Below are 26093 nucleotides of genomic sequence, written 5' to 3' on the forward strand. Positions count from 1 at the left end.
TAAGTGATGTTTCCATGATTGACACCTTTCATGATTCCTCTCAGCTCCTGCCCTCCCTTGGTCACTTCTCCCTCCCACCCACATCTCCTCCTCCTGATGGATCCCCTCTTCCTGGCATGCAGACCTCTTGGCTGTAGCTGTGACCATTTCTGGTTGCCCACTTGGTTCCCATGATTAGAAGAGAAACATCTGTGTTCCGTCAAATTGTAGTAGGGCCGCCCCTGCTCCGCTGCCCCTCTCTTCTCACCCCACTGCTGAGGCAGTCCCCATCAGCCTCTTGCCTTCACACCCCCTGGGCAAGAGTCAAGTCCAGCTTTCATGTACCCTAAACTCCTGGGACACGAGTCAAACTTCCCCAGAGCTCTCCTGGGCTCTGCTCCAACACCAGCCTGGAGCAGATGTACAAGTGTTTGCAGCTCAGCCAACAGGCAGCTGGGAGTGAGATTCCCACCTCCTCTCTACCTCAGACAACCTCGGTCTCTCTGAGCGATTTTCTGGGCATCTCTGGAAGTGTGGGAGTGTTTCTTTCCCAGCAGACTGGGGGACCACCCCAGCACTCTCTAGCAGGCTGGCACCTCTGCCTCTGTCATCTGGTGATTGCTGGACCAGGTTGGCCCCTCTGTCTTGGAAAGCCCTGTATGAAAGTAGCTAGCACTACAGGTGGCACGTATCATTCAGATGAAACGCAGAGTTAGCAAGAGAGCTGCATGCCAGGAAGAAGGGGTCCTACAGAAGGAGCAGATGTGTGTTGGGAGAGAAGTTTCTAAGACAGGGCAGGAAAGAAACTGCTCACACCAGGAACGGAAAGAAAAGGGCCAACAAAGATGGTGTTGGAGGGGGCACCAGTGCCTCATGCAGTATCCTTGCGGTAGAGCCATTGCTGGGTATTCAGCTAACCTTGTTTCCTTTGCTCCTAGACACGTAGCTTAACTCACATCACTGCTTCTCCCATGGTTAGGTGGAGCCTTGGGAACAAATTCTGGCCCAGAAAGTGTGAGTAGAAGTGAGGTACACCGCTTTCTGGTCTAGCTAATAAAACCCTTCTGTGTTCAACCCTCTATTCTAACTTTCTGTTCTGTGGTTGAAAAGGGCAGCGATAAATAATTGAAGTACCTTGAGTCCCTGAATATCTGAGCAAAGCTAAGCGACCTCATTACCCAGCCCCACCTAGGGTTGCTGGACAATGGCAGGAGGAAAAACTGATGAAAGGCTGTTAGTCATCGAGATGCTTCTTGTTGGTGGTGAGAGTGGTTTTCTTTCTTTCTGAAAACTGCAATTAGCCCTTGGCGACTAATCAATTCTGCTCTCCAACTATTAATAAATTACTTCATGATAGGCCAGCATTGGTAAGTTTTAATTAGTGGGCAAGACAGAAACGAGTGCAATTTTCACTAAGGGCGACTTGGTAATTTACGTCGATAGCCTTCCTAACATTTATATTCTTTGACTCAGTAATTCAGCTTCTGGTCAGGAAATAATGAGAAGCGTCCATACAGGTATATACAAGAATGCTTATTATATAGTACAAGAATGCCTATTACAGCATTGTTTTGTTTGCATTTAAAAGGAGACAATCTAAATGTCTAACAAAAGGGAGCCAATTAAATGAAGTACAATAAAGCCTAATGACAGAAGACTGTCATGTAATTCTTATTTTTAAAGAACATTTTATCACGTAGAGAAATGATCTGGATATATGTAATGTTATTTAAGAGAAACATAACATAATGGTATCACATGTATTATAAAAATAGATGGAAAACTGTAACAACATTCTACATATACATAGAAGTAAAAATAAGATTTCATTTGGTAGTGAAATATACCAACTGTTAACAGAAAATCCCTCCAAGTATTAGAATTTTAGGTGACTTTTGTATTCTTTTATACTCTTCTGTGTTTTTTAGGCTGCCCGTTATAAACATGTGTAGCTTTTATAACTTGGACATTTTTCTGACATATAAAAGCTCTAATCGAGTTTTAATTTGTTCCTGATAATTTTTTATTTAGGGCAAGGAGATATCTATAGGTATTTCTTTAAGGCAGAGAAAAATCTTCCGCATCTTTTCTTGTGCCAGCGTTGAACTGATTTGCAAAGGGTTACTTTATACTGAGCCCAAAGCTGAGCAGCTCCAGAACCTGTGGGTTGGAGGGGCTGACATGCCTGTTCGGGGTGCTGCTCTGATGAAAGTGAGGCATCATCATCTAATGCAGAGTTTTCAGCCGTGGCTGCACAAAAGAATTGCCCAGACTCTGACTTCCTGAGCTGGGGCAGGGCCCTGGCATCTAGGTACTTCTACAAGGTCGCCAGGTTATTCTAGTGCAGAGCAGGGTTGAGAGCCGCTGGTCTAGTAGCGTGGACCTGAAACGCGGGCCGGAGGAGCTACGGCCAAGTCTGTTCCTTTGATAATCAGTTGTGTTATCCTTGGCCAGTTGCTCAAACTTTCATATTCTAATTTCCTCCTGCGTAAGCCAGAGGTCTATATGTGTCAGGCCTGCCTCCCAGGGGTGTTTGATACATTTCAGAAAGGACTCTATGTGTGTGGGCGCTAACTCCAGCCAGGGCTACTTTGCATACATCTGTGTACTCCTAAGCCATTGTCTCCTGGATGCTGGCCCTGGATCAAGGAGGGAACAGCCCACCAGACACTGCGAAGATGGGGCCCCAGGGTGATTCCTGCGGTCCTGGGCTGCGCTCTGGACCCAGGCCCAAATCTCAGTGCCACCTTAAGCGTGTCTACAGCGTCCTTCCTGTACGAAGGACCAGGAAAACAAATCCTTGGCACTGGCTCTGACACAGAGTCACCATATGACTGGGAAAAGCTGGGCAACTCCCCCCGTTTCCGTTTCTGTATCTAGAAAATACATTGGCTTTTACCACAAATATTGATTGAAACAGGAAATGTGGGGTCCTGGTAGTTGTATAATGTGGAATAAAACTAGAAATAATAATGATTATGACAATAACAACATCAGGTTAATTAGTCGAGCACAGATTCTTTATCTGGAGCTGCTAAGGGATTTCATGCCTTATTTCATGTTTATTTTCCCCATTCTACGTATGGGGAGACTAAGGCTCAGTGAGATTAGCAACTCCTTGATTTTCCTTAAGTAGTGGAAAAGCTGCCATGGGAACTCTGGCTGTTGAGCAGCAAAGCTGAACGGTCAGCCGTTCTTCTATCCTGTCTTCTCACTGCACTATCAGCTGTAGTGTAGAGTAGTTATTTATTTGGGGTATTTTAACAAGAGGAGCATTTGAAATGGGAAAAGGTGGACTTATAATTTAAGATAGACATAACATTTTCATAAGATATCAGAGTATTTGTGTGTGTGTGTGTGTGTGTGTTTGAGTGTGGGGTGGTGTGTGTGTGTGTGTGTTTGCATGTGGGGTGTGGTGACCAGAGCATAGCGATGGAGTTAGCTAGATCTAAGCTTACATTCCAGTTCTGATACTTACCAGCTGAATAACTTGGGACAAGTTACTTAAAGTCTCAGGGATGTTTCCTTATCCTTAAAACAGGAAACAAAATAATGCTTTCGTAAAATTGTTTGTAGAGATGTGAGGCACTGTTTAGAATAGGAAGAGCTAACACAGATTAGACTTCCGGTGCGTCAGGTACTGTTCTATTGCACTATACATACAATGTCATTTAATGCTGATAAAAACCCTATGAGGTAGATAATACTATAATGCCCATTTTATAGACTAAGAAAGTGAGGCACAGAGAGGTTAACCCACTTGCCCGAGATCACACAGCCAATAAGTGGTAGAGTGGTTTTTTTTTGCGGTATGCGGGCCTCTCACTGTTGTGGCCCCTCCCATTGCGGAGCACAGGCTCCGGACGCGCAGGCTCGGCGGCCATGGCTCACGGACCCAGCTTCTCCGCGGCATGTGGGATTTTCCCGGATCGGGGCACGAACCCGTGTCCCCTGCATCGGCAGGCGGACTCCCAACCCCTGCGCCACCAGGGAAGCCCATGGTGGTAGAGTGTTTTTAACCACCAAGCTGTGAACTGCCTTACACAGGCTCCGCAAGATAAAAACTGCCTAGCAAAGCTTAGCTATCATCGTCATGCACAGCAGTGATTTTCAAACTGCTGTTGTAAATTAGCAGGACCCTTCCATTGAAAATAAACTTCTGGAAATCTGTCTATATATTGATATAATACCGTGAAGGTAGAGCTGCTTTGCTTGAAGTAAGGATGAAGCCTCCTCCCCCAACCCCACCTCATATAGCAGCCCTAAGTTACTTCTGGGGACACTGGGGTTCTGAAGACCCCAGTCTGAAAACCACGAATCCCAGCTTTTTGACTCTTTGTGTCTGTACCCTGCCTCCCTTTCCTGGTCCTGCTCTACCCCCAAGGCGAGGAAATCATCAGCCAGAAAAACAGAGACCAGAATATTTTCCCAGGGCCCCCGTCACACTCCCGCTTTTCTCCCCCACCCTTGGTGGCCGTGGCCGTGCCGGACCAGCTGGGACAGAGGGGGCAGATGCCAGGAGGAAATGCAAGACTCACCCGTTTTATCTGAGTTGCAGAGGATGGTTTCCTTCTCAGCTCTCACACCAGGGCTGGGGCCATGCTTCATCCACATGGTGATAGTGAACTGATCCGTCAGGTTCTTGGGTACAACCCCGTCAGGAATCTTGGCACCCTGCCTGCCGTCGAACTTGAAGATCATCTCGCTGCTGTCCACCAGCAGTCCTGCGGTCCAGTTGGTGGCGGCGCTGGGGGACGGCAAGAGGTCGATGATGCCAGAAGAGGCTCCTGCAGGGGATGGGGACAGAAGGAACAAAGGGTCATTCCTCCCAGGGGGGGTGTCCTCACGTTCTATTTTCTGCTCCTGGGTCAGAATGAACTACTCGGCGTCCTTACCCAGAGCTAGGTGCTCAGCCCGAGCTAGGTGACTCGGGAAAAGAAGGGTTAAATGCCATCCTTGCCCGTGTTGCTTACCGTTGGCTTGCAGAGGCACCAGTAACTTACAGACAAAAGTATTGCATGTGGGAGGACAGAGTGCAATTAACTATTATACAAGAAAAAAGTGCTGGAGGAATTAGAGAAATGAGATTACCCTGGGGGTTTCGATAAGCAGACAAGGGTCCTGGAGAAGGCCAGGGTTGGATTCGGATCGATGGATTCATTCACGCGCTCATCCATCCGTTACCCTGTCAGCCATTTATTGGGCACCAGTCGGGTGCCAAGACCCCTGCTGGGTGCCGGCGACGTAAACGTGAATCAGCACAGTCTCTGACCTGGAGGAGCTCAGACCCAACACATCGACAGACAACTGGGATGCAGTGTGATCAGAGCTGTGACGGGGAAAGTTCAGGTCCTGACCCCGCGAGAAAGAGTATGAGTCACTTTGCACTCACCACGCTTTTTTCCAACCATTCGTTTAGGCCAAATGGTATAGCAGTTGAGAACACGGGTTTTGAAATCAGCAGAACCTGAACCTGATGCCTGGTGGCGGCCTGGCTTGCTAGCCTTGTGACTGTGACCAGTGACCTCACCTTTCCAACTCTCCACCCCCTTCTCTGCCACCTGCCCTCCCAGCTGTTGTGGGAACTGAATAAGAGACAGCACCTGCACTTGGGGCAGCATGCTTGGCACGCGGTGAGCGGAGCTCACTCCTCGTTAGCTATAACCCTGTCGTTATTGTTAGAGCTGTTATTATTTCTGCTACCACTGTGATTCCAGGCTAAGGATATCCTGAGGCCGTGGGAGTGCCATAGACAGATTTGTGTCTTGGGAGAATCACACCAACAGCTTTGTGGAGGGCAGAGCTGAGTGAGCCCGCAAGGCTGGCCCAGAAGACAGGATGGCCCAGCTGGGAGGATAACTGGGCCGCCACGGACTTCCCACTGAAGCTCAGGTGCTGCCAGCAGTGTTCTCTGCATCCTTACGTCCCACAGAGGGGCAGGGCTCAGCTACTCAGGGGAGGAGGAAGGTCAGGGGCTTCCTGATACCAGGAAACAAGAGCCAGGGAGTCCAAAGTATGCTCGGTGCAGGGGACCAAGTGTGTGTGGGCTCCCACCTGGCACAGCACTGACCCGGCAGTCGTAAATGGGTTTAATGGACAGTGGGTGTGTGTATTACCTGCCATTTGTCTGGGATCATTGGACTTCTGAATTCGGTATATCAGGGCCTCATGTCACCTAGGGGCTGCGTTTCAGAGTCAGCCACTACAAACATCTACAGTTAAAATGACACATGAAAATCCCTCAGGAAGGTACCATATTGGAAACCGATGTACTTCTTTGAAAATGTTTAACCTAGCCAGTTCTCCCTGCAGCCTTGGAACAGATGCCCATGGGTTTGCAGCTGAAAGCTGGCTGTGTGACACATCTGTATCCTTAGAGCAGATGCTCTGCTTAGCCCTGTGAGGAGCTCGCCCTGGGAAAGGCCTCTGGGACCTGCAGTGACTGAGATGTGGCGGGGTGGGAGGTGGGAGTGGAGATTCCGGTTTCTTAATTTACAATCACCCTGCAGCTATGCTCATCAAGGGGAAGTGTGGGCAGCGTTGACTACGTTATTAATGCGTTTTTCTTGGGGCTTTTGCCTGGTAGCGTGCCATGTTTATAACTGCCTTTTCTTCTACCCAGTGCCTCCGTGAGATGCTTCCGGGCATTACCCAATGCTCGCATGAGCCTGTCCATCCAGCCTCTTGTTCAGGCCCCCCACCTCTCATCAATATTACTTGTTCTCCTATAATCCTTGAGACTTCCTTGATGTCCATTTTACTTATCTGATAAGCTAATTCACACTAATGTTTTAACGACTAACAAAGCCTTAAAGGTTATCACCCTCCATAGGTATCTGAAAGAAGAACTCTATCAAGGTGGTAGCAGGTAGAGATTTGGGGGTGGCTGGGGAATGGGAGATATGTAGTCTTTGGACCAAGTTCATCTTCCTAGAACTCCCCAGAATAATGCAACCTGGCAACAGCTGCTCTGCCCCACGAGTGAGTTGGCTCAGACACCAGGATTTGTCCAGCATGACGACAGCTGGTGACTAGGGCTCACAGGGAATGTGTTGGTTCCCGAAATTTCAGGTGGCCAGGGAGACGCAGGCTGAGCACCCCAGGCTCCTGACTTCTAGCTCAAGCCAGAGCAGCCAACACAATCTAGCAGGGCCCAGTACAGGGCCCACACAGAGCCACAGGCCTGAGCATGGGGGAACCAGGGCAGGGCTGACAGGGCTCAGAACTCCACCCTTTGAGGTTCCTTTTTTTTTTCCAGTACGCGGGCCTCTCACTGTTGCGGCCTCTCCCGTTGTGGAGCACAGGCTCCGGACGCGCAGGCTCAGCGGCCATGACTCACGGGCCCAGCCGCTCCGCGGCATGTGGGATCCTCCCAGATCGGGGCACGAACCCGTGTCCCCTGCATCGGCAGGCGGACTCTCAACCACTGAGCCACCAGGGAAGCCCCTACATTCTTTTTTATATTCTTTTCCATTACGGTTTATCACAGGGTATTGAAAATAGTTCCCTGTGCTATACAGTAGGACCTTGTTGTTTATCCTTTCTATAGGTAATAGCTCACAGCTGCTAACCCCAAGCTCCCACTCTATCCCTCCTCCACACCTCCCTTACTCCTTGGCCACTGCAAGTCTGTTTTCTATGTCTGTGAGTCTGTTTCTGTTTTGTAAGTAAGTTCATTTGTGTCATATTTCAGATTGCACATATAAGTGATATCATATGGTATTTGTCTTTCTCTTTCGGACTTCACCTAGTACGATAATCTCTAGGTCCATCCATGTTGCTGCAAATGGCATTATTTCATTCTTTTTTTATGGCTGAGTAACATTCCATTATATATACATACCACATCTTCTTTATCCATTCATCTGTCAATGGACGTTCAGGTTGTTTCTATATCTTGGCTATTGTAAATAGTGCTGCTATGAACATAGCGGTGCATGTATATTTTTGAATTATAATTTTGACAGACCTTTATTCTTAGTTTCCTTGGAACATTTTATTGGGCATTGAGTGAGTGTCAGACTTGAATTAAATACTTCAATGCTTTTTCTTAGTTACTCATCAATGTGGTGAATACGATTACGATTCCAGTTTACAGATAAGAAACTTGAAGCTCAGCGAGCCTAGAATCACACCAGCTAGTAAGGGGACCCGTCATCAGGGTTTGCCAGCCCTGAAGCCCACACTCCCGCTGCACCACCTCAAACAACCTGGAGGGAGATCTTGCAACCTACTGCACAGTTTAAAAAATTGAAGTATAGTTGATTTATAAAATTGTGTTAGATTCAGGTTACAGCAAAGTGATTTGGTTATACATATATTCATATGTATATATTTGTATACTTTTTTCGATGCTTTTCCACTATAGTTTATTACAGGATAGTGAATATAGTTCCCTGTTGCTATACAGTAAATCGTGTTGTTTATCTATTTTATATATGGTAGTGTGCATCTGTTAATCCCATACTCCCAATATATCCCTACCCACCCTGAACCTCCTACACATCTTACAAACATGGAAACTGAGGCCCAGAGAGGGGAAATGACTTGACCAGGATCACACAGCCACTCAGCTAGCTAGAGGCAAGTCCAGCTCTCAGACCCCCAGCAATGTTCTTTCTATCACACAGCATAGTGTCCTGCCAAGCCCAGCCCAGTTTTCAGGACCCCACCTCCCTGGACAGGTGGCTGTCCACAGAGAGGCATGTGCCCTGGCAAGGCCATCATTGTGGAGCTGTGTGTCTTCCCTGGTGAGGGGAGCAGCGTGCCACCCTACCTGACCCACAGATGTTGCCTCCTGGGAAGCATCACTCTGCATTTTACCAGATGGTGCAGGCTTTCACAGACTCAACAGATTGTATTTCATTTTTTCAGTGCACTTAAATAAACTGAGAGAGATTTTCCTTTCTCCTGAAGTTCTCGCTCCTTTCCCCAAAGGATCCCATGGAAAGCAGTGGGTAAACAGGATGCATAACTCAGAAAGGTGGAACAGAAACATCTGCACATCAGTGTGTATTTTTTTTTTCCTTTTTTTTGCGGTACGCGGGCCTCTTACTGTTGTGGTCTCTCCTGTTGCGGAGCACAGGCTCCGGACGCACAGGCTCAGCGGCCATGGCTCACGGGCCCAGCTGCTCCGCAGCATGTGGGATCTTCCCGGACCGGGGCACGAACCTGTGTCCCCTGCATCGGCAGGCGGACTCTCAACCACTGCGCCACCAGGGAAGCCCCAGTGTGTATTTAAGACACCCTTAGGAACGCTCACAAAGGTCCCTGGGACCACCACGTTGCTGAGAGTTCACACTGGTCTGGTGCACAGCAGCTGCAGCCTGAGTGCAGGAGGCTGACAACCAGAGGTGAGGTCTGGTTTGAAGGCCCTGAGCCCTATCAGGGTGGGGAAGCATCTCTGAGTCAGCAAGTAGATAAAGACAGGGGTGACTTAGGCAGATTTCAGGACGCACAGTGGAGCGAGAGCCCACATGGAGCCTGGGGACAGTGGTCACCGTCTGGACTTCTTAATTGCTGGGTTTGCATGCTGCTTTGGTGCCTTGGTGAGGGCAGAGTGTCCTTAGCATTTCACGGCAGGCCTGTGGCAATGGTGACAGACATGGAGCCTCAGCCATGCCTCCTCATGGTCCATCATGGGGCAGGGGAAAGGATGGCAAGAAGGAGAGGGTCTCAGGGGAGAGGAACGATTGTGCTCAAGGACACAGGCCTCATTCTATAGAGTATTCTCACGATTAGCAATAGCAACTCCACGTTACTTCATTAAACGCTTATGTAATGTCTAGGTTATGCCAGGTACTGTGGTGAGGATGGAGCAATGAACCAGATAGAAATGGGCCGTACCTCTAGTCACCCAGTAGAAAGTCTTTTAGTTTTGGCACGTGGAAGAGTTCATTGCTAGAGAGTCTCAGGGGAAGCCAGGGAGGCCCTCTTGACAAAGGCTGTACTTGAACTACATGAAGATAGAAAGCATTCTGTTCTCAACATACTTTTCTGACCCACTGATAGCACTTGGCCTTGTGACTTGCTCTGACCAATGAAATGTGAGTGCAAGTGACGTGTCATCTTAGGGCAGAAGTTTTACAAGCCAGTCCATGGTTCATCACATGTTTTTTCCATCTGCCATGAGATCAACAATGTTCTAGGTAGAGGCCTTTCTGTTAGCCTGGATCCCAGTGGGAAACTAACATAGAGCAGAGCCACAGTCAACCCGAGAAGGACATGTGGTAGGAATAGAAAACAAACCTTTGTTATTTGAAGCCAATAGATTTTGGGATCACTTGTTACTGCAGCATAACCTGCCCTATCCTGACTGATACATCACATTAAGTGACTGACATCAGCGGCTACCATTTGCACTTCTCTATCTGCAGACCTTCAGGATAGATGTGGAGGGCTTTCTGATGTCCTTTCCAGAGCTCACACCGTTGATCAGACTATCATTCCACCTCTGGAATCCTAGACGACAGGGGTTCCTCAAAGGCCCTGAACTGTCCAGGTGAAGCACGCTGGGCTTTGGATGAGGGTGGGCAGCCAAGCTCTTGGGGCAGAGCCGTGGATACCCAGTTGCTGACCAGCCTGGGAAAGGCCACTGTAGGCAAAAGCCTTCTCCAGGAATAGAAGGGCCTGCTGTATGGTAGCTGTGTAATTGACTGCAAAGAAGTCATATCCAAAGAGAAGCCCATTGCTCACTGTCGTCACCCGCGGGCCAGTGTGTGCACGCTTGCTCATGTATGAGTAGTGATTTAATGGGACTCCCAACACGTATGCATCAGTTTTCCTTAGAGTCAGAGGCCCACTTCAGCCCTCTGAGAATGGAAACACTGGCTATGACTGGGGGGCTGGTTCTGCCCCCCTGGAAGCTCCAGCTGTTTAGAGGCATCTTGGAGGAACCGATGATGGCTTCCCCTGGTTGGGGTGTTCTGAAGGTATAAAAGCCTTGAACTGTGATTCTCAGTGAGGGCAAGCTCTGTTACGCTGCACGGTGCAGTAGAAAGCCATGGACTGAACTTCTTTTACATGTCTGTCTTCCCCAGGAGACTGAATTGTTAAGTGGTCTTACTAACTTCTAGATAACCTCACGAGTTAGAACATTTGGACACTGAACAAATATTTGCTGAACTAATAAATACATGAATGAATGAATGAATGGATTTGCTACGAAGACCTCCTGGACCCACAAGTGTATAAATCCCGTGAACAGCTCACCGACTGGTAATCTGAGCTGGTCTGACAGCTCAATCCCTTGATTTAGCAGAAGGGTCTCTCTCTGCAGCCTTTCCTTCAACAGGACCTGTCCTCGGAGCTCTTGACTACATGTAGAAAGCAGCTGACCCCGAGTGTCATACGGGGAGGTGCCGGCCAGATGCCAGGAGCCTGTGATTCCAGGGAGGAGCAGCCCTGGCCTCTGGTCTCCGAATGACATGTGTGTCACAAACTGCTTTGCTATTTATTGTAATATGCAGAGACTCAGGGGCACGGAAGTGAGCCTTTTCTTGGGCTCTGGTTAACGTCAAGTTTAATTGGGCCAAGAGTCACTGGGGCTTCATCATGCATTTCATACTCAAGGCAGTTCTGTGACACTTCACCTCCGGAAAGCCTGGGACTGAGATGGGAGATCCCTTCATCTTGAATCTCTGAACCCAGAGGAGGTGATAAGCAGCTTGTCCAACTTCCCCGAGAGGCCTGGCTTCATGTAAGCCAGTGGCAATGGGGGACCATGTCAGGCTAAGTTTGGTCCTACAAGCTGAAGGGGACACAGGTGCAGGGCCCTGTATGGTTTTTGTTTCAAGATGGAATGGAAGTGTTTCCATGCACAAACTGCAGGCAGCGATATGCCTGACGTCCAGTGTTCCCCTGGAAACAAAGAGGCCATTTCTGGTGCTACTGCACCTGTCCGGTGTTTCCCGACAGCAGCTTTGCCCAGCTGTTGTCCGACGGCCCCTTACGCAGGATCCCATCATTGCTCGTTGTGGAGCGACGTTGCAGGAGGAAGAAGGAGGTGGGCAGCGACCGGACCTCCACAAGGCGCCTCTGGGGAGACACCCTTGCCTGGGTCACCGCACAACAACAAATGTCACAGAAGCAACGCCAGAACTCAGACACCAGGAAGCGCCCCAGGACTGACCCTGGCGAGCACAGAGGGCAGGCGAATATTGACTTAAGGGAAGTGTTTGGAATGGCGAAGGAGAGAGAGATTCTAGCGGGAAGAAACATGAACAAAGGCTTAGGGATGGGAATGAACTGGGAACGGCGACAGATGGGGTACCCTGGCCAAGAAGAGGCAGGACGGCAGGGAGAAATGGGCTATAAGGACAAATCAGCAGGATGGAGGTGGGTCCTCGGGGTGTGGAGAGCCAGGCTAGAGCTAGGCATCCACACCTGGATGTTCCACAGGTCCGGTCATCACTGCCCCCTAAATCCGCGCTTGCCCTGAATTTGGTGGCTACTGGTTGGTGGCACTCTCGTCCAGTTAGATGCTCACATTAGAATCTTCTAAGATTCCTTCTTTTTCACTGCTGACAGCTAATCAGTGATTGACTCTTACCTCCTAAATCTGTCTTAAATTCATCCCTACCGCCACTCCCCCGGTTCAGAAATCATTCTCTCTTGCTTAGACTATGATGATAACATCTTAATTGGTCTCCCTGTTTCCACCCAAAGTCAATAAAGATTTGTAGAATGAAAAGTGCATGAACACCGGGGCTTAAAGTGTCATGGTGGCTCCCTGGCTGGGAAACCCCGCCAGCAACTTGTCGACCGTCCACTGAAAACACAGAGAAGCTTGTCTCCAGAACCTAACGTGCCCCATGGGAGTCAGGAATTACAACCCAGGCTCTGCTTTAGAAGCGATCTGGCCTGCCTTTCCCTCATGGTTTGGAGAGCGCGTGGGGCCTGAGGAAGCCGACCCCAGAGCAGATGGGCATCTGTCTCACTCATTTGCTCCTGCCCTTCTTTCCTGAACTCTCCCTCCGCCGATTCAAGAGTCAGACTCCTAATCTGGAGGCAGGAGTGGCCCTGCCCGTCAGGCTCACTCAGGGTTTCCAGAAGTGCGATGGGAGGTTGGCACTGCCGGGAAGCTCACCAGAAAGACAGGCAGACCTCTCTTAACAAATGGTCGCTCCCAGCACCAGATAAGCTCGCATCTCAGGGGAAAGTGCTTTCCTGACTGAATTAACCTGCCTTCCTGCCACGTAAGGCTGGCAGCCCAGAAGCAATGAGCTATGTTAACAACCAGATGCAATCTGGCTCTAAAGTTTCTTCGCTCAGAAAATCCTTCTCACTCTACCTATCTCCTGGTGTCCCCTTCGCAACATTCAGAATCAAATCACCAGTGTGCACCCTTGGGCCCATCTGATCTTTAACAAGCTGATTCCATCATCTCTTTCTAACCTGGAGGAGTTTAGGAAATGACCGTCACCCGCGGTGGCAGGGGGTGGACTTGACTTATAATTCAGGTGCGCGGGGAGCGAAATGGGATATTCATTCAAAGTAAGTTGTCAGCGGAGCTGGCTTCTCTGCTCCCGGACTGAAGGAGAGAACCAGAGGCAGCTTTCTCAATACTGCGGGCCCCTGACAGCCATTTTCACAAGAGCAGCTTGGAATATGGAGGTTGTGGTGTTTTTCCGAATCTCCTGCATCATTCTGGAAAAACGTGCCTTCCCACATGCCCTCCTTGCCGGCCTGGTGACATGACAAATAGGACGCGGTGATACCTGAGCAGGGTGTATTTCACATTCAGTTCTCAAATTGTCACTTGGTCCTTTGGGCAAGAGCTGTGTGTGTGAAGGTGTGTGTGTGTGTGGGGGGCGCACGCACGTATGTGCATATTTGTGTATGCATGTGTGTACCTGTGTGTGCCTGTATGCACCTGTGTGTGCATGTGTGTTCATGAGTGTGTGTGTCAATGTTGAGAGAGAAAAACTGCCCTGAAGAGAGTAGTGGAGGGGTCCCCAGGAGGGGATGCAGGCTACGCTGTGTGTTCGGGACCTCCTTTTCCTTTGGTGGGGATGGAGTTACCCCCAAGTGTAGGCCCCGTCTAAGAGGAAGCTCTTTCCTAAGCTGCCCACAGCCCAGCTGGAGAGTCAGTGTGAGGGCCTGAATATTCTTGGAGAGAACAGAAATGAAGTATACGTGGTGGGGATGAAGGAGACCCATCCACCCGTGCACGGTGTGGTTTACCAAGCACATGGCACCGTCCCCCCCCGTATTGAGTATCTTATTCCACAGCTGACTTGAGCAGTATACGTTCCGGCTCCAGAGGCCTGGCCCGGAGTCACAGACCCTGAGCCAAAGAGCCCTTCATTCCCACAAACCTACCTTCAAAGTCTGGCTCTGTCACTTTCTATCTGCATGACCTTGAACAAGTCATTTTTCCTCTCTGGGCCTCAAATTGTCCATCTTTAAAACTGGGTGAATAAGACCCTCCTCAGTGTAGTGGGGAACTTAGGGTAGGGCATGTGAAGATTCTAGGAGGGTGCACACAGCAGGTGCTCAGTAAAGCTAAGCTCCCTTGTACAGAACCTCCAGCAGCCTGGCTCCTAGTTCCGGCCTGCTCCTATCTTGGGGCGCCATCTTTCAGCCTGTGGACAGCAAGCCCTCTGTCCCCCACACTTGGACTTTCCAGATCCCACCTCCACTCTCGCCCTGGCTCTTCTTTTCTGACTTGGGCAGCCAGGCCTGGCTTCACCGGCATGTGACCTGAACGATCACACGAGGCCCCCAGCTTGCTTTAATGCTTTGCTGTTGCTGCCTTAAAATTCTTAATAATTTTGGAAAAGGGCCCTGCACTTTCACTTGCACTAAGCCCTCAAGTTCCATAGCTGGTCCTGGGGGAGGAGACCCACCTCTCCCCAAGTGGCTGACACCACCCTTCACACTGGCCCCTGGGCAGGCACCTCTCTGTAAACCAACACAGTGGAAGGGATCCCTGTTCCTTCAGGCCCTGTGCTAGGTGCTCTTAAACACATGGTGTCGGGCTTCCCTGGTGGCGCAGTGGTTGAGAATCCGCCTGCCAATGCAGGGGACAAGGGTTTGAGCCCTGGGCCGGGAAGATCCCACATGCCGCGGAGCAACTAAGCCCGTGCGCCACAACTACTGAGCCTGCGCCCCAGAGCTCGTGCTCTGCAACAAGAGAAGCTACCACAATGAGAAGCCAGCGCACTGCAACTAGAGAAAGCCCACGTGCAGCAACGAAGACCCAACGCGGCCAAAAATAAATTAATTAATTAAAAAAAAAACAACATATGAGGTCATGAATCCCTATTTTACTGATGAAGAATAGAGGCTTTGTCACATCACTTGCCCACAGCCATATAGTTGGTCCATGGTGGGATCTGATCAGGTGTGTCTGATGCCAAAACCTGTGCCCTCTGACCCTTTAACCATGATAAGTAAACAGTATCCATCCAGAGGTTACACATACCGATGAAGTGGGGAGGGGCGATTCTTTCATAATATAATAACATATGCTTTGTATATATTGTTTAAAAAAATAATTAAAAACTAATCTCAACAGGGAAAAACCTACCGCATAATTTCTGAAGGGATTTCTCAGAGTAGGTCTCGCGGTCACAGCCCTTCCCGATGTAGTTGGTCTGCAGCTCTGTGGTGATCTGGATGGAGGACACGGCCCCGTCGCACGTCTCCAGGTGGATGCTGGGGAACAGGGGCACGCTCCCTGAGCCAGGCTGGTACTCGATCCTCTTGGTCCAATCTGAGCAAACAAGGGAAGAATGACACTAAGTCAGGTACAGACAGTTCCGCTATAACACGTGTTTTGAAAACGTGAATTTGTTCCACCACAATTGATATATTAGGAAACAATTTGAGGATAATGGGAATTTCACATTTGCTTATGCAAGATTTCTTGCACGAGAAATATTAGGTGAATGCAGAAACCTGCACCCAGCTGAGCTGAGCCGAGCCATGTGGGAATGTCCAAAACAGGCACGTGCACAGACCTCAGACATCTACCAGCGGCTCCCCTCACCATGTGTGAAAAGCCACACCCGCCTGGACCACTGTTACAACTTTCCATTCCCATCAGAAAACCCTCTTCACAGTAACGTACCAGCTGCAACCTTTCCTGTGTCCACTTCCACAAGCAAACCTCAGGTCTCTTCAAGTACTACTTATTGTAGTACTTATCTATTTCTTAACCACTTAACCTGTGTAAAAGTAACACCGTGCTAACGTTTTCCCTCTCTCTCTTTTTTATGTGTCACTGATGACATTTTCGAGTGTCAAGCCCCTTGCCCCATTTTCCCCGTTTTGCCCAGCAAGGTGAGTTTTAGGAACGTATACCTCTGGTCACAAAATAAAGGCGAGCAAGGTAATTCAGGATTACATGAGGCCACGAGGTGAGGTGCAAGGACTCTTTCCCAAATATTCAGGACTGTGACCCACTTAAGTAGGGCTGATGGTCTTATCCCTGCTTTTTAGTGGAAAAATAACTTGGAGACAATACAATGCTGGAGAGGAACAAAATCACAATCAAAATGGTACCACACGAAACACAGCAATCAACAAAAATGCACACCAAGCATGAGTGTACACAAGAATTGATTGAAACAACCATAGCAGCCACTGAAAGTCACAGGCAAGTTGAGGCCACGCTCGTGGTGACTGGCAACAGCGCTTGCTGAGAGCGACAGCTGCCTGAGAGGTCTGTGCCAGCCTGAGCCAGACTTGTGGGTAGAAGTCTGAATCATCAAGGAACATGAGTTGTGGATACTATTAGTTTATGAATCTCAAACATCTGTCACATTGCTAGATGGTATCCTTTTGCTAAGGTAGAAATGAGAAGCCGTGGACTGCCTGCCCTCACCCTTGAGAAACTCAAGAGAGTCCTGCATGTAGGGTCATTCATCAGCCACCCAGGGGTTCCCCACAAACACCCCATGGGCCACCGGCCGCCACCTTGAGAAACCAGTGGCGTGGAAGGGCTGGGCTTGCGGACTGTCAGATGGCTTCTTTCGGTAAGAAAGCATTTATTTGTTTGGGGTTCTTATGTACCTGGCTCTGCTTGTAGCATCACGGATACAGCAGTGAAGGAGTCAGGAAGGGTCCCTGCCTTGTGGAGCTGGGAGAGACAGGCAGATAATGAATATGTCCATGCTGTCCTGTCAGGGAGGGTAAGTGCTATGAAAAGAAAAGTGGTGACAGAGAGTGACTCTTTAGATGGAGAGAGTTCCTGTCTGAGCTGAGACCTGAACGTCAAGGATGAATGCCCATGGATGCCGCAATGATCTTGGCTTGACTCAATCAGGTCAGGAGTTCCTTGGGAAGGTTAGTGAAGGTCTCCTAGCCTCAGGTACCTCATCAGTGAAGTAGGGACCACACTGGGGGGCTGAGGGCCAGGTGCAACAATGCGGGCCTGACATGCAGTAGGGCCCCAGTCCATGTTATTCCTTCCCCAGCGAGCAAAGGAGACGTGCATCCCCCCTGCACTGCAACCCTGCCACATTCCAGCTAACCAGGTAATTTGGGTTTAGCTCTGAACCCCTGCATTAACCAGCCATACTTTAAGGGGTTTCTCTGAGCCATAAGCAAAGATTGCACACCACGTTGTGGGGTTCATCACCAGGGAACTTGCCACGGGAGGATGTTTAAATGATGGCGACTACAAGTAAAAGAGAATACACCCAATTACATGTTTTTACTCAGAGCTCCGCGGAGCTGTGTCTTCTCCCGGAGGATGAGATCACGAAGCTGCTATAGCCCACGCTCTAGAGGTCAATCTAAAGGACCAATCACTGGTAGACAGGAGAGCTTTTTCTTAGATATACCTAAAACTCACAGTGCTGTAAGCAGAGGTCCGCACATGACAAGTCTCGTCGTGTCCTAGGCACACAATGTTTCGTACTATTGAGCATTCAATCATGCCATTTCTTCTGCGTGGAGTGCCCTTTCTATTCTCTTCTGTCTGTCACCGCCCCCATGTAACCTTTCAGGATTTCTCCAGTCTGGGTTGAAACCCTCCTCTGTGCTCTCACAGCATATTCACCATTAGACTACAGTATTAGACGCCAAGCTGACGGTTACCCTGAATCCCCATCATTTTGCACAATGGCCGGCACAGAGCACATGCTCACTAGACAGTGGTAGGAAGTGTGAATGGGTCCTGTAGGATATCATCTTGGAATTATCCATTCGTGTGCCTGCCTCTTCCTGTAACTAAGAACTCTTTAAAGGCAGGGATTGTGAGTTTATTTTTGATCCCTCCACACCTAGCTCTGAGCACGGGAAATGTTTGCCAGGTGGATCTGAGAAGCCTCAGAGACCTAACCTTGACTTCAGCCATGGCATCCCTTCTTGAGCCACAGAGAGAAGCCACAGCCCGTTGGTAGCTTCTCTGGTACTGCCTCCGTCTGCCCCTACCCTCAGTCCTGCAGAACCATCCATCCCAACAGCAGCCCATCACGTTTGCTTTTCTTTGTCCTCAGCAAGGCAAGTGGTCCAGAACTGATAATGGAGGAATCTCTTCCCAATAATTAAACATGGTGTCAAGGAGGGGGCCTCTTTCCTTCCCTTCCTCACTCTTCTCTCCCTGGATCTTCCTTTTCTTTAGAGATACAGATTTAAAAATAATCAGGGGAACGGTTTTGTGCAGGGGGACCTTGGTATGGCCTTACATCAGTATCGATTCCCTTTATTCTGTGGGGGCTGTGGGTGTCTCTTTCTCATCTAGATATTTTAGTGGTTATCTCTGATGAGAAATTCCACATCGAGTCCTTTTCTGAAGGAGTGTAAATAAAGAAGCAAACAAATAACGAAGGAAAAGTCAGTGGAGGCACAGTCCTAGCAAAGTTTTAATTCTCTTTGCCGCCCCTGGGTAGAGGGGACGAGTCCCGCTCTGAAGAGCAATCAGGCACAGAAGAGCTGTAGGATCATCACACCTGCCAGTTGCTTTGGTGACCTCATGAGGCTTGTTTTTGAGGGTTTATGAAGCGTAGGCAAAATTGCAACCATATAGTAAAAGAAATCAATGAAGCTTTCTGAGTGTGGCGTCCTGGAGACAGTGGGAAGCTCACACAAACATCTTTCATTTTCCAAGAAGGAGTTGGGGTGGGGATTAAGAGAGCAAAATGCAAGTCATCAAATTCAGCCTTTGTCACATGAAATACCTATTCATCTTCATTTTCCAGGGGGAAGGATGGCAGGATGGCTAAAAGTATGACCTTTAAATTCAGGGTGTCTGTGTTCAAATTCCAGGCCTCCCACTTCCTGTGCGAACGCTGGGCAAACTACTCACCCACCCTGAGTCTCAATAAAAGTCACACCCGCCACCCAGGATCTGGGGGGATTAAATGCAGTCGTTTCAGCCTCAAACACAAGGGACGCATTCAACAGTTATTATTGTTAAGTGATTATTTATGCAATAACATTTATTGCAGGAAATAAGAAGACATAAAATTATTAGCACCTACAAGGTGCTAAGGGCTTTTAGGTCTCTTCTTTCATTTAATCCTCCCAGCAACCCAGTGAGTGAGTGCTACTATCTTTTCTTTTTTTAAAATAAATTTATTCATTTATTAAGTTTTGGGCTGCGTTGGGTCTTCATTGCTGTGCGTGGGCTTTCTCTAGTTGTGGCGAGCAGGGACTACTCTTCGTTGTGGCGCGCGGGCTTCTCATTGCGGTGGCTTCTCTTGTTGCGGAGTACGGGCTCTAGGTGCACGGGCTTCAGTAGTTGTGGCACACGGGCTCAGTAGTTGTGGCTCACGGGCTCTAGAGCGCAGGCTCAGTAGTTGTAGCACACGGGTTTAGAGGCTCCGCGGCATATGGGATGTTCCCGGACCAGGGCTTGAACCCGTGTCTCCTGTATTGGCAGGCAGATTCTTAACCACTGTGCCACCAGGAAAGTCCATGAGTGCTACTATCTTAATTGTGCAGATGGAAAACTGTGGCTGAGAGTTGGTGTGACTTGCCCACAGTCACAGGGCTCTTTTACAATAGCTCCTCCATGATTCTGAGGATTTGCTGGAACTGAGAATGGTGAGTTTTACAGATTCATTTTTGTCTTTCAAGATTTTAAATTTTATTTATTTGTTCAGCTGTGTTGGGCCTTTGTTGCTGCGCGTGGGCTTTCTCTAGTTGTGGCGAGTGGGGGCTACTCTTTGTTGCGATGCGCGGGCTTCCCCTTGTGGTGGCTTCTCTTGTTACGGAGCACAGGCTTCAGCAGTTGCGGCATGCAGGCTCAGTAGTTGTGACGCACGGGCTTATTTGCTCCGCGGTACGAGGGATCTTCCCGGACCAGGGCTCGAACCCGTGTCCCCTGCACTGGCAGGTGGATTCTTATCCCCTGTGTCACCAGGGAAGTCCCCAGATTCATTTTTGAATCTTCAATTTGCACTGATATATGAAAAAAAAGATGATAATCTCCAATGCTCGTAAAGGATCAAGGAGTGCTGTCAGTTTTATCACTGCTTGACCTTAGGGGCAGTTTGTGTGGGTGAGGGGTTGCTTGGACACTGAAGACTGGAGAGATCTAGGCTTGAATCTCATCTCCTCCGAATGCGGGTCATGTGACTTTTACAAAACAGTTGTCATCTCTGGGCCTCCGTGGCCTCATCTGTACATTCGGGATAGTTACACCTCCTCGTGGGCTCATCGTGAGCATTGAAGGCTAAGAGCCCAACACAGCAACCTTCCTGCTGAAGCCTCATGATAGAAACATCCCACTCCTTGGTTCACAAGCTTCCTAAACTTCTCTGAGCTGTCCTGCTTGGAAACAAAATCTTTTCAATGTATAAAGGACCTAGAGATTAGTTAATGAATTGTGGTTCCACTGTTTTCTCAAATGAAGAGAAAGGAAGTAGACCACCTGTTGTTTTAATAATCAAGCTCGATGACATCATAAGTATTCCTGAAAAGGTTAGCACTGGAATGCCTTCAGGAACTAAATTCCTTCTCGGTGCATTAAGGATTTAGAAACAGGACGATTGCATTATAACTCCTGAATTGGGGGAACATATATTTTCTCATCTGGAGAATATTAACCACTTGGAACTCTCTTATTAGATGCCTGTGGGTGGAACAAAGCTAATCTGAGACTTCTGGAAAGCACAGGCTTTGAGGGCTCTTGTAATCCAAGACACTCAGGTCCATTGTTCCAATTCTGAACTCAGAAGGGACGCAGAAGGATGAAAGGGACAGACACAGGTGTGTCCGAACATTCCTTTTTCCTTTATTGTTCATGTTCAAAGGGCCTCCAGCTCTTCCTGGTCTCACCTTCTAGCAGAGGAAGAAGCATCGGGTTTTCTAGGATTCATACAAGGTAAGTGGCTGGATGTGGGGATGCTGGGAGTGGGAGGGATAGGAAAGGGGTTTTCGCTCCTGATCAGGGATTGTTCAGGCAGCTGACATTCTAACCAGTCTCTGCAGGCATCAACCACCTGGCATCTTTCAAGACTTTCCCTTAGAAATAAGTGGCTTTGATTTGGCACCAGGGGACTTCCTTTCCCACAGGGCAAAGCCAGGGAGGTACCTACGCTTAATAGGGAGCATCTTTGTCTCCACTGGCCGTCCAGTGCCTCTGAGTTGGGGGTGAGTAAAGAGGTAGAGATGGGCTGGAAAGGTAAGTGGAGATCAGATGACAGATGCTGGCTAAGAGGTTTGGGTTTCATCTTAGGGCCAGTGAAGAGCCATAAATGGGTGCTTAGTGAGGCCATGAAGAATCTAGACTGTGCTTTGAAAAGATCACTCGGCAGCTGGCTTAGGACTGGTGCTCATTTGCAGAACACTAGAACATTCCTGATTGCCACCTCTCCGTCAACCCACTCAGAGAATCACCTCTGACAGTGTCACACGATGTGGAATTAACTTCAATTCAATTTAACTAAATTCAAGAGTGTTAACTCTGCAGCTGGACAGACTCAGGTCTGAACCATCGCTCTGCCACTTCTTGGCTGTGTGGCCTTAGGTAAATCAGTGAACCTCCCTGAGCTTCATTTTCTCATCTGTAGAATGATGACAACACAAATCTACCTTGCAGAGCTGCTTTGGGAATTGGAGAAAAGGTATGCAAAGCACCAGGAACAGAGAGCTACTGCCACCACTACTATCATCAGTCTTGTATCATTCTTATCTTTATTCTAGATGATGTGTATTTACTGAGCACCTACTATGTGCCAGGCAGAGCCCCAGGCAAGGGAGGCAGAGAAGTGTGACTCATAACCCTTAACTGGATGGTGCTGACGGTCAGGGCAGTGGCAGCCACATGGCCAGCTTTCAGGCAGACAGAGGGACAGAGGGACAAAATGTGGGTCCCAGAGAACAAAGAGGAAGAGATAAGTTATCCCGACCAGGGTGATCAGAGGCAGCTTCCTGGGGGAAGTGACCTGGGCTTTGTTTTAATATAGGTGGTATTATTATTTAAGTGTGATAAGGCCAACAGATCAGGATATTATTGCCATTGATAAGAGAATTTGTTATACTCACAAGTCCCAAAGAGAGGGGGCCCACACCACTGGGGGCACATGGAGAAGCACAGGGTCAGTCAGGAGGCAGAGGGAGAGGGGAAAACCATAGGCAAGAGCCTGTACTGTGGTTTGCATGGGAAGGAAGAGGCGAGGCAGGGTAAGCAGGCTTAGGATCGCCTAGTTCGTATAATTTCAGTGGCCTCTGGGGCGTAGGGGCTGTCCCTCGATGTCTGGTACCTGGCCCTGGGGTGAGTAGGGCAGGTGAATGTTGGCTGGAGTGTGAGAGCCTGATAAAAGAGGTGGATGGGGATGTGGGTTCTGGGTCGGTTGGTTAGTGTTTGAAAAGCAAAAGGGTAAGTTGTTTGCTCTCTCTAGGAATTACCTAATTGAGAGGGGCAGTCCCTCCAGGCTCAGCAAGTCAAAGCATCAGGATGTCAAAGTTGTCAAAGCATCAGGATGTTGTCAAAGCATCAGGATGCAGATGGTAGAAGGCATGCTTAACACAGCACTGGAGAATGAGGGGCCTTCGGGGGGCAGAGAGAACTCTAGGGTGTCACCATCATGGCCTTGGGGCTGTACAATGCCAACGGGTGCCACTTAGATGGAAAACGACATGAATGGTGCCCCCTGACCAGCAGTCTGGCAGGACTCAGAAAGCACAGACAAACGTAAGGCCAGGGGTGGTCCTCTAGGAGGCCTGGTGTGAGATGGTCCGGAAAGGAACTTTGGGGCCAGGTTACAAGGGACTTAAGTGCTGGGCCAGGGAGCGGCCCTTGTTGTAAATGGGAGTGAAAAGGGCTGGCTTCTGAGACTCGCCTTCTCTCTCCTCTCCCTACAGGGCTCCTGGGGTGAATTCCTCAGTATCCCAGCCTGACTTTGGGTAGGGCCGTGGTGACACTTAGGCAACAGAGTATAGAGATGAGGGGTGAGGAGTCAGACGCCTGCCTTCTCTGCTTACCAGCTAGTGCTCCTGGGGCAAGACACTCTCTACCTCAGTTTCCTCATCTGTAAAATGTGGAGAAATTACAACTACATCTCAGGGAGCTGGTGTGAAAATTAGATAAGACCGTACAGGTGTTACAGCCAGGACTTGTGCCAGGCCTGCATGACTCCAAAACCCAACCCCAAAAAGGATCCCTTGCTTTTCTGAGTTCATTTTCATTTAACATTTCCTTTTCTGCTGTTGTGGGTTTATAACCGTGAGATGGGACATTCAGCCAGAAGGAGGCAGGAGGTGGTGAGGAGTCCAGTCCAGGTTCCAAGACCAGCTTCATGTGCAGAAGGGCCCCATACTTGGTGTAACATTCTGCTGTCACTTTCTTGAAGATCTTAGTAATTTTAAACAAAAGGCTTTTCATTCTCATTTTGAACTGGGACCCACGAATTACATAGCTTCCTTTCCAGCTGAATAACCTTGGGCATGTTCCTTAATGGTTCTGGGCCTCAGTTTCTTCATCTGTAGAATGGGAATATTAATTACCCCAAAGGGAAGAGCCCAGGCTTTGGGGTTAGACCCAGGTGTGAGTCCCAGCTCTGCCACTTGGTACCACGGACAGGGGGGCCAGTCAGTTCCTTCCCTGCCTGAGTTTACTCACGCAAACACTGGTGATGTTATCACCTATTTCAGAGCTGCCGATTGGGTTTCTATCAGATAACAAACGCAAACCACTTACCCTGGGCCCAACACATAAGAGGCACATCTACTTTTGAGCATTACATTATACGGCTTTCCCTTCCCCAATTAAAAACAATTACATGCAGGCACAACTTAAAAAGAAAGAAAACACAAACTCTCTGAACTAATTACAAATATAAGGAATCCTTGCCCTTCCTTTATTACTAACCCCTTGGCATTTACTATACTTAATCTTCACAGGAGGATTTTTATTACCTTTTAGTTCTTACTAAAAAGGGAGATCTTAATTAACTACAAAGGAGAAGAAGGGAGAGAAAAAATACCCACGGTTCAGATCAGGGAGTACAACTCAGGTCAGCCCTCCGCCTGGTGGTCAGTCCCTGGCCCCTCTGTGGCGGGTCCTTCTCTTCCTCCTGAGAATTATTTACTCTTTGTTTATCACCCAGTCATGCTCTGGAGCATAACTTATACATCACTGTGCAGGGCCTGGCACATAATAGGTGCTCAATAAATATCTATGAAATGAGTGAGTGATTAGATGTATGAAAAGCTACACACACACACACACACACACACACACACACACACACACACACACTTTCCAATTTCATCAAAGGCGAAGAAGGCAGTCATCTGGAATTCAGAGATTCTGGACTGCCACGCATTAAAATGAAAAGGATCCAAGACGTGGCGTGTGTGTGTGTGTGTGTGTGTGTGTGTGTGTGTGTGTGTGTGTGTACACATATGTACACACCTCCGCCTGAGTTTGAGTGTCTGTGGACAAGTGTGTATGATGATGAAATTGCACTTACATATGACTCCAATTTTGGAAAACTTCATGTATTTGCAATTTTTCTAATCCCCTGAGATGTCTCCATAAATGTCAAATGAAACAACTAGTAATTTGTCCTCAAATTTTGTCCTGCCTGTGAAGTTCTCTCTAGTTTCCTGATGACAGAGGGAGTCTAATTCTGTCCCAAATCATCACCATGATTACCGACTCCTTGGCCTGATAATACCCTGGGTGATTTCAGAGTCAGGCATGTAGGTGGACAATTTCAGGCCTTATTCTGGGAGCACCTGGGAAACTTCAGACAGCTTCCTGACCAATAGCTTCTCGATGAAGCCCGAGGCTTCTATCGTACCATCTTCCTTGGCCTGCCATTGTCAACCAGGAGAACCAGTGCTGAGAGGTAAGGACCATGTAAAGATGGCCTGTGATCAGACCAAGTTGGAAACATAATCCAAGTCTAAATCATTTCTGATTTTGTGGAGGGCAAGGGCAAGGGCAAGGACAGATTCTGGGGCAATGCTACTCACTGTGGTCTATAGACCGGTGTGGCCTTGGAACTGCTTGTTACAGTTCTGTCATAGAAATACAGGGTAGCATTTAGAAATTTTATAGCAATTTGACAGAGTAATTTTACATTTGTTGAATCTAATTATACTTAAAAATTGGCTTATATTTTGAATGCCTTTGCTATTTATTTCATTTTTCTAGAAATCTGTCTCTATTATATTTTTGTAAAATCATGCTCCATGATGATTGGGAAAAAAAACTGGTCCTTCCCCATAGATGATTTGAGAAGTGCAATAGGGAAGAACAAATCTGTTTCTTTTACTTTAACCTTTGTATTCTGTTGTTTTTGCTTCCAGTTAAGAATGTTGCCTATAGCCTGAAATATACAGGATAGCCCATTCTCAAGGCTCTGACCTTTAAGGGTATAACACTTTTCCATTTGTATGGAGATAAAAAGTTGCAGAACAGAGCATAGCATTTGTCTTGTTGGAGGTTTGACTTGACCTGCCTGGACAGCTGCAAGAAGGAAGGATTCCAGCACCAAGAAGTTTGTAACAACTAACCATGCCCCCCTCACCATGCCCTTAAAAGTGCTTTGCTGAAACCCTTGGAGGAGTTCGGGGGTTTTTTGGGCACGAGCCACCTGTCTCCTTGCATAACCCTGCCATAAACATTTCTCTGCTCCAAACTCTGACGTTTCAGTTTGGTTGGTCTCACTGTGTTTCAGGCATTTGTAGCCTATCAGACATAGAGT

At 48.4% G+C, this 26093-nt stretch overlaps 1 protein-coding gene across 2 annotated transcripts in view; it reads right to left on the minus strand.

The window, feature by feature from the left end:
• Positions 1-26093, minus strand: part of CLSTN2 (calsyntenin 2) — a gene marked incomplete at both ends in the record, with an annotated part of 634289 nt that overhangs the window by 93075 nt on the left and 515121 nt on the right. For both annotated transcript variants that reach the window (XM_082839413.1, XM_082839414.1), the window contains 2 exons: positions 4518-4766; positions 15512-15697. In XM_082839413.1, coding sequence (XP_082695539.1) covers positions 4518-4766; positions 15512-15697 — 435 coding nt within the window. The remainder of the gene's footprint in view (positions 1-4517; positions 4767-15511; positions 15698-26093) is intronic.

This window comes from Leucopleurus acutus (genome assembly GCF_964270905.1).
Source record: "Leucopleurus acutus genome assembly, chromosome: 5".
NCBI lineage: Eukaryota > Metazoa > Chordata > Mammalia > Artiodactyla > Delphinidae > Leucopleurus > Leucopleurus acutus.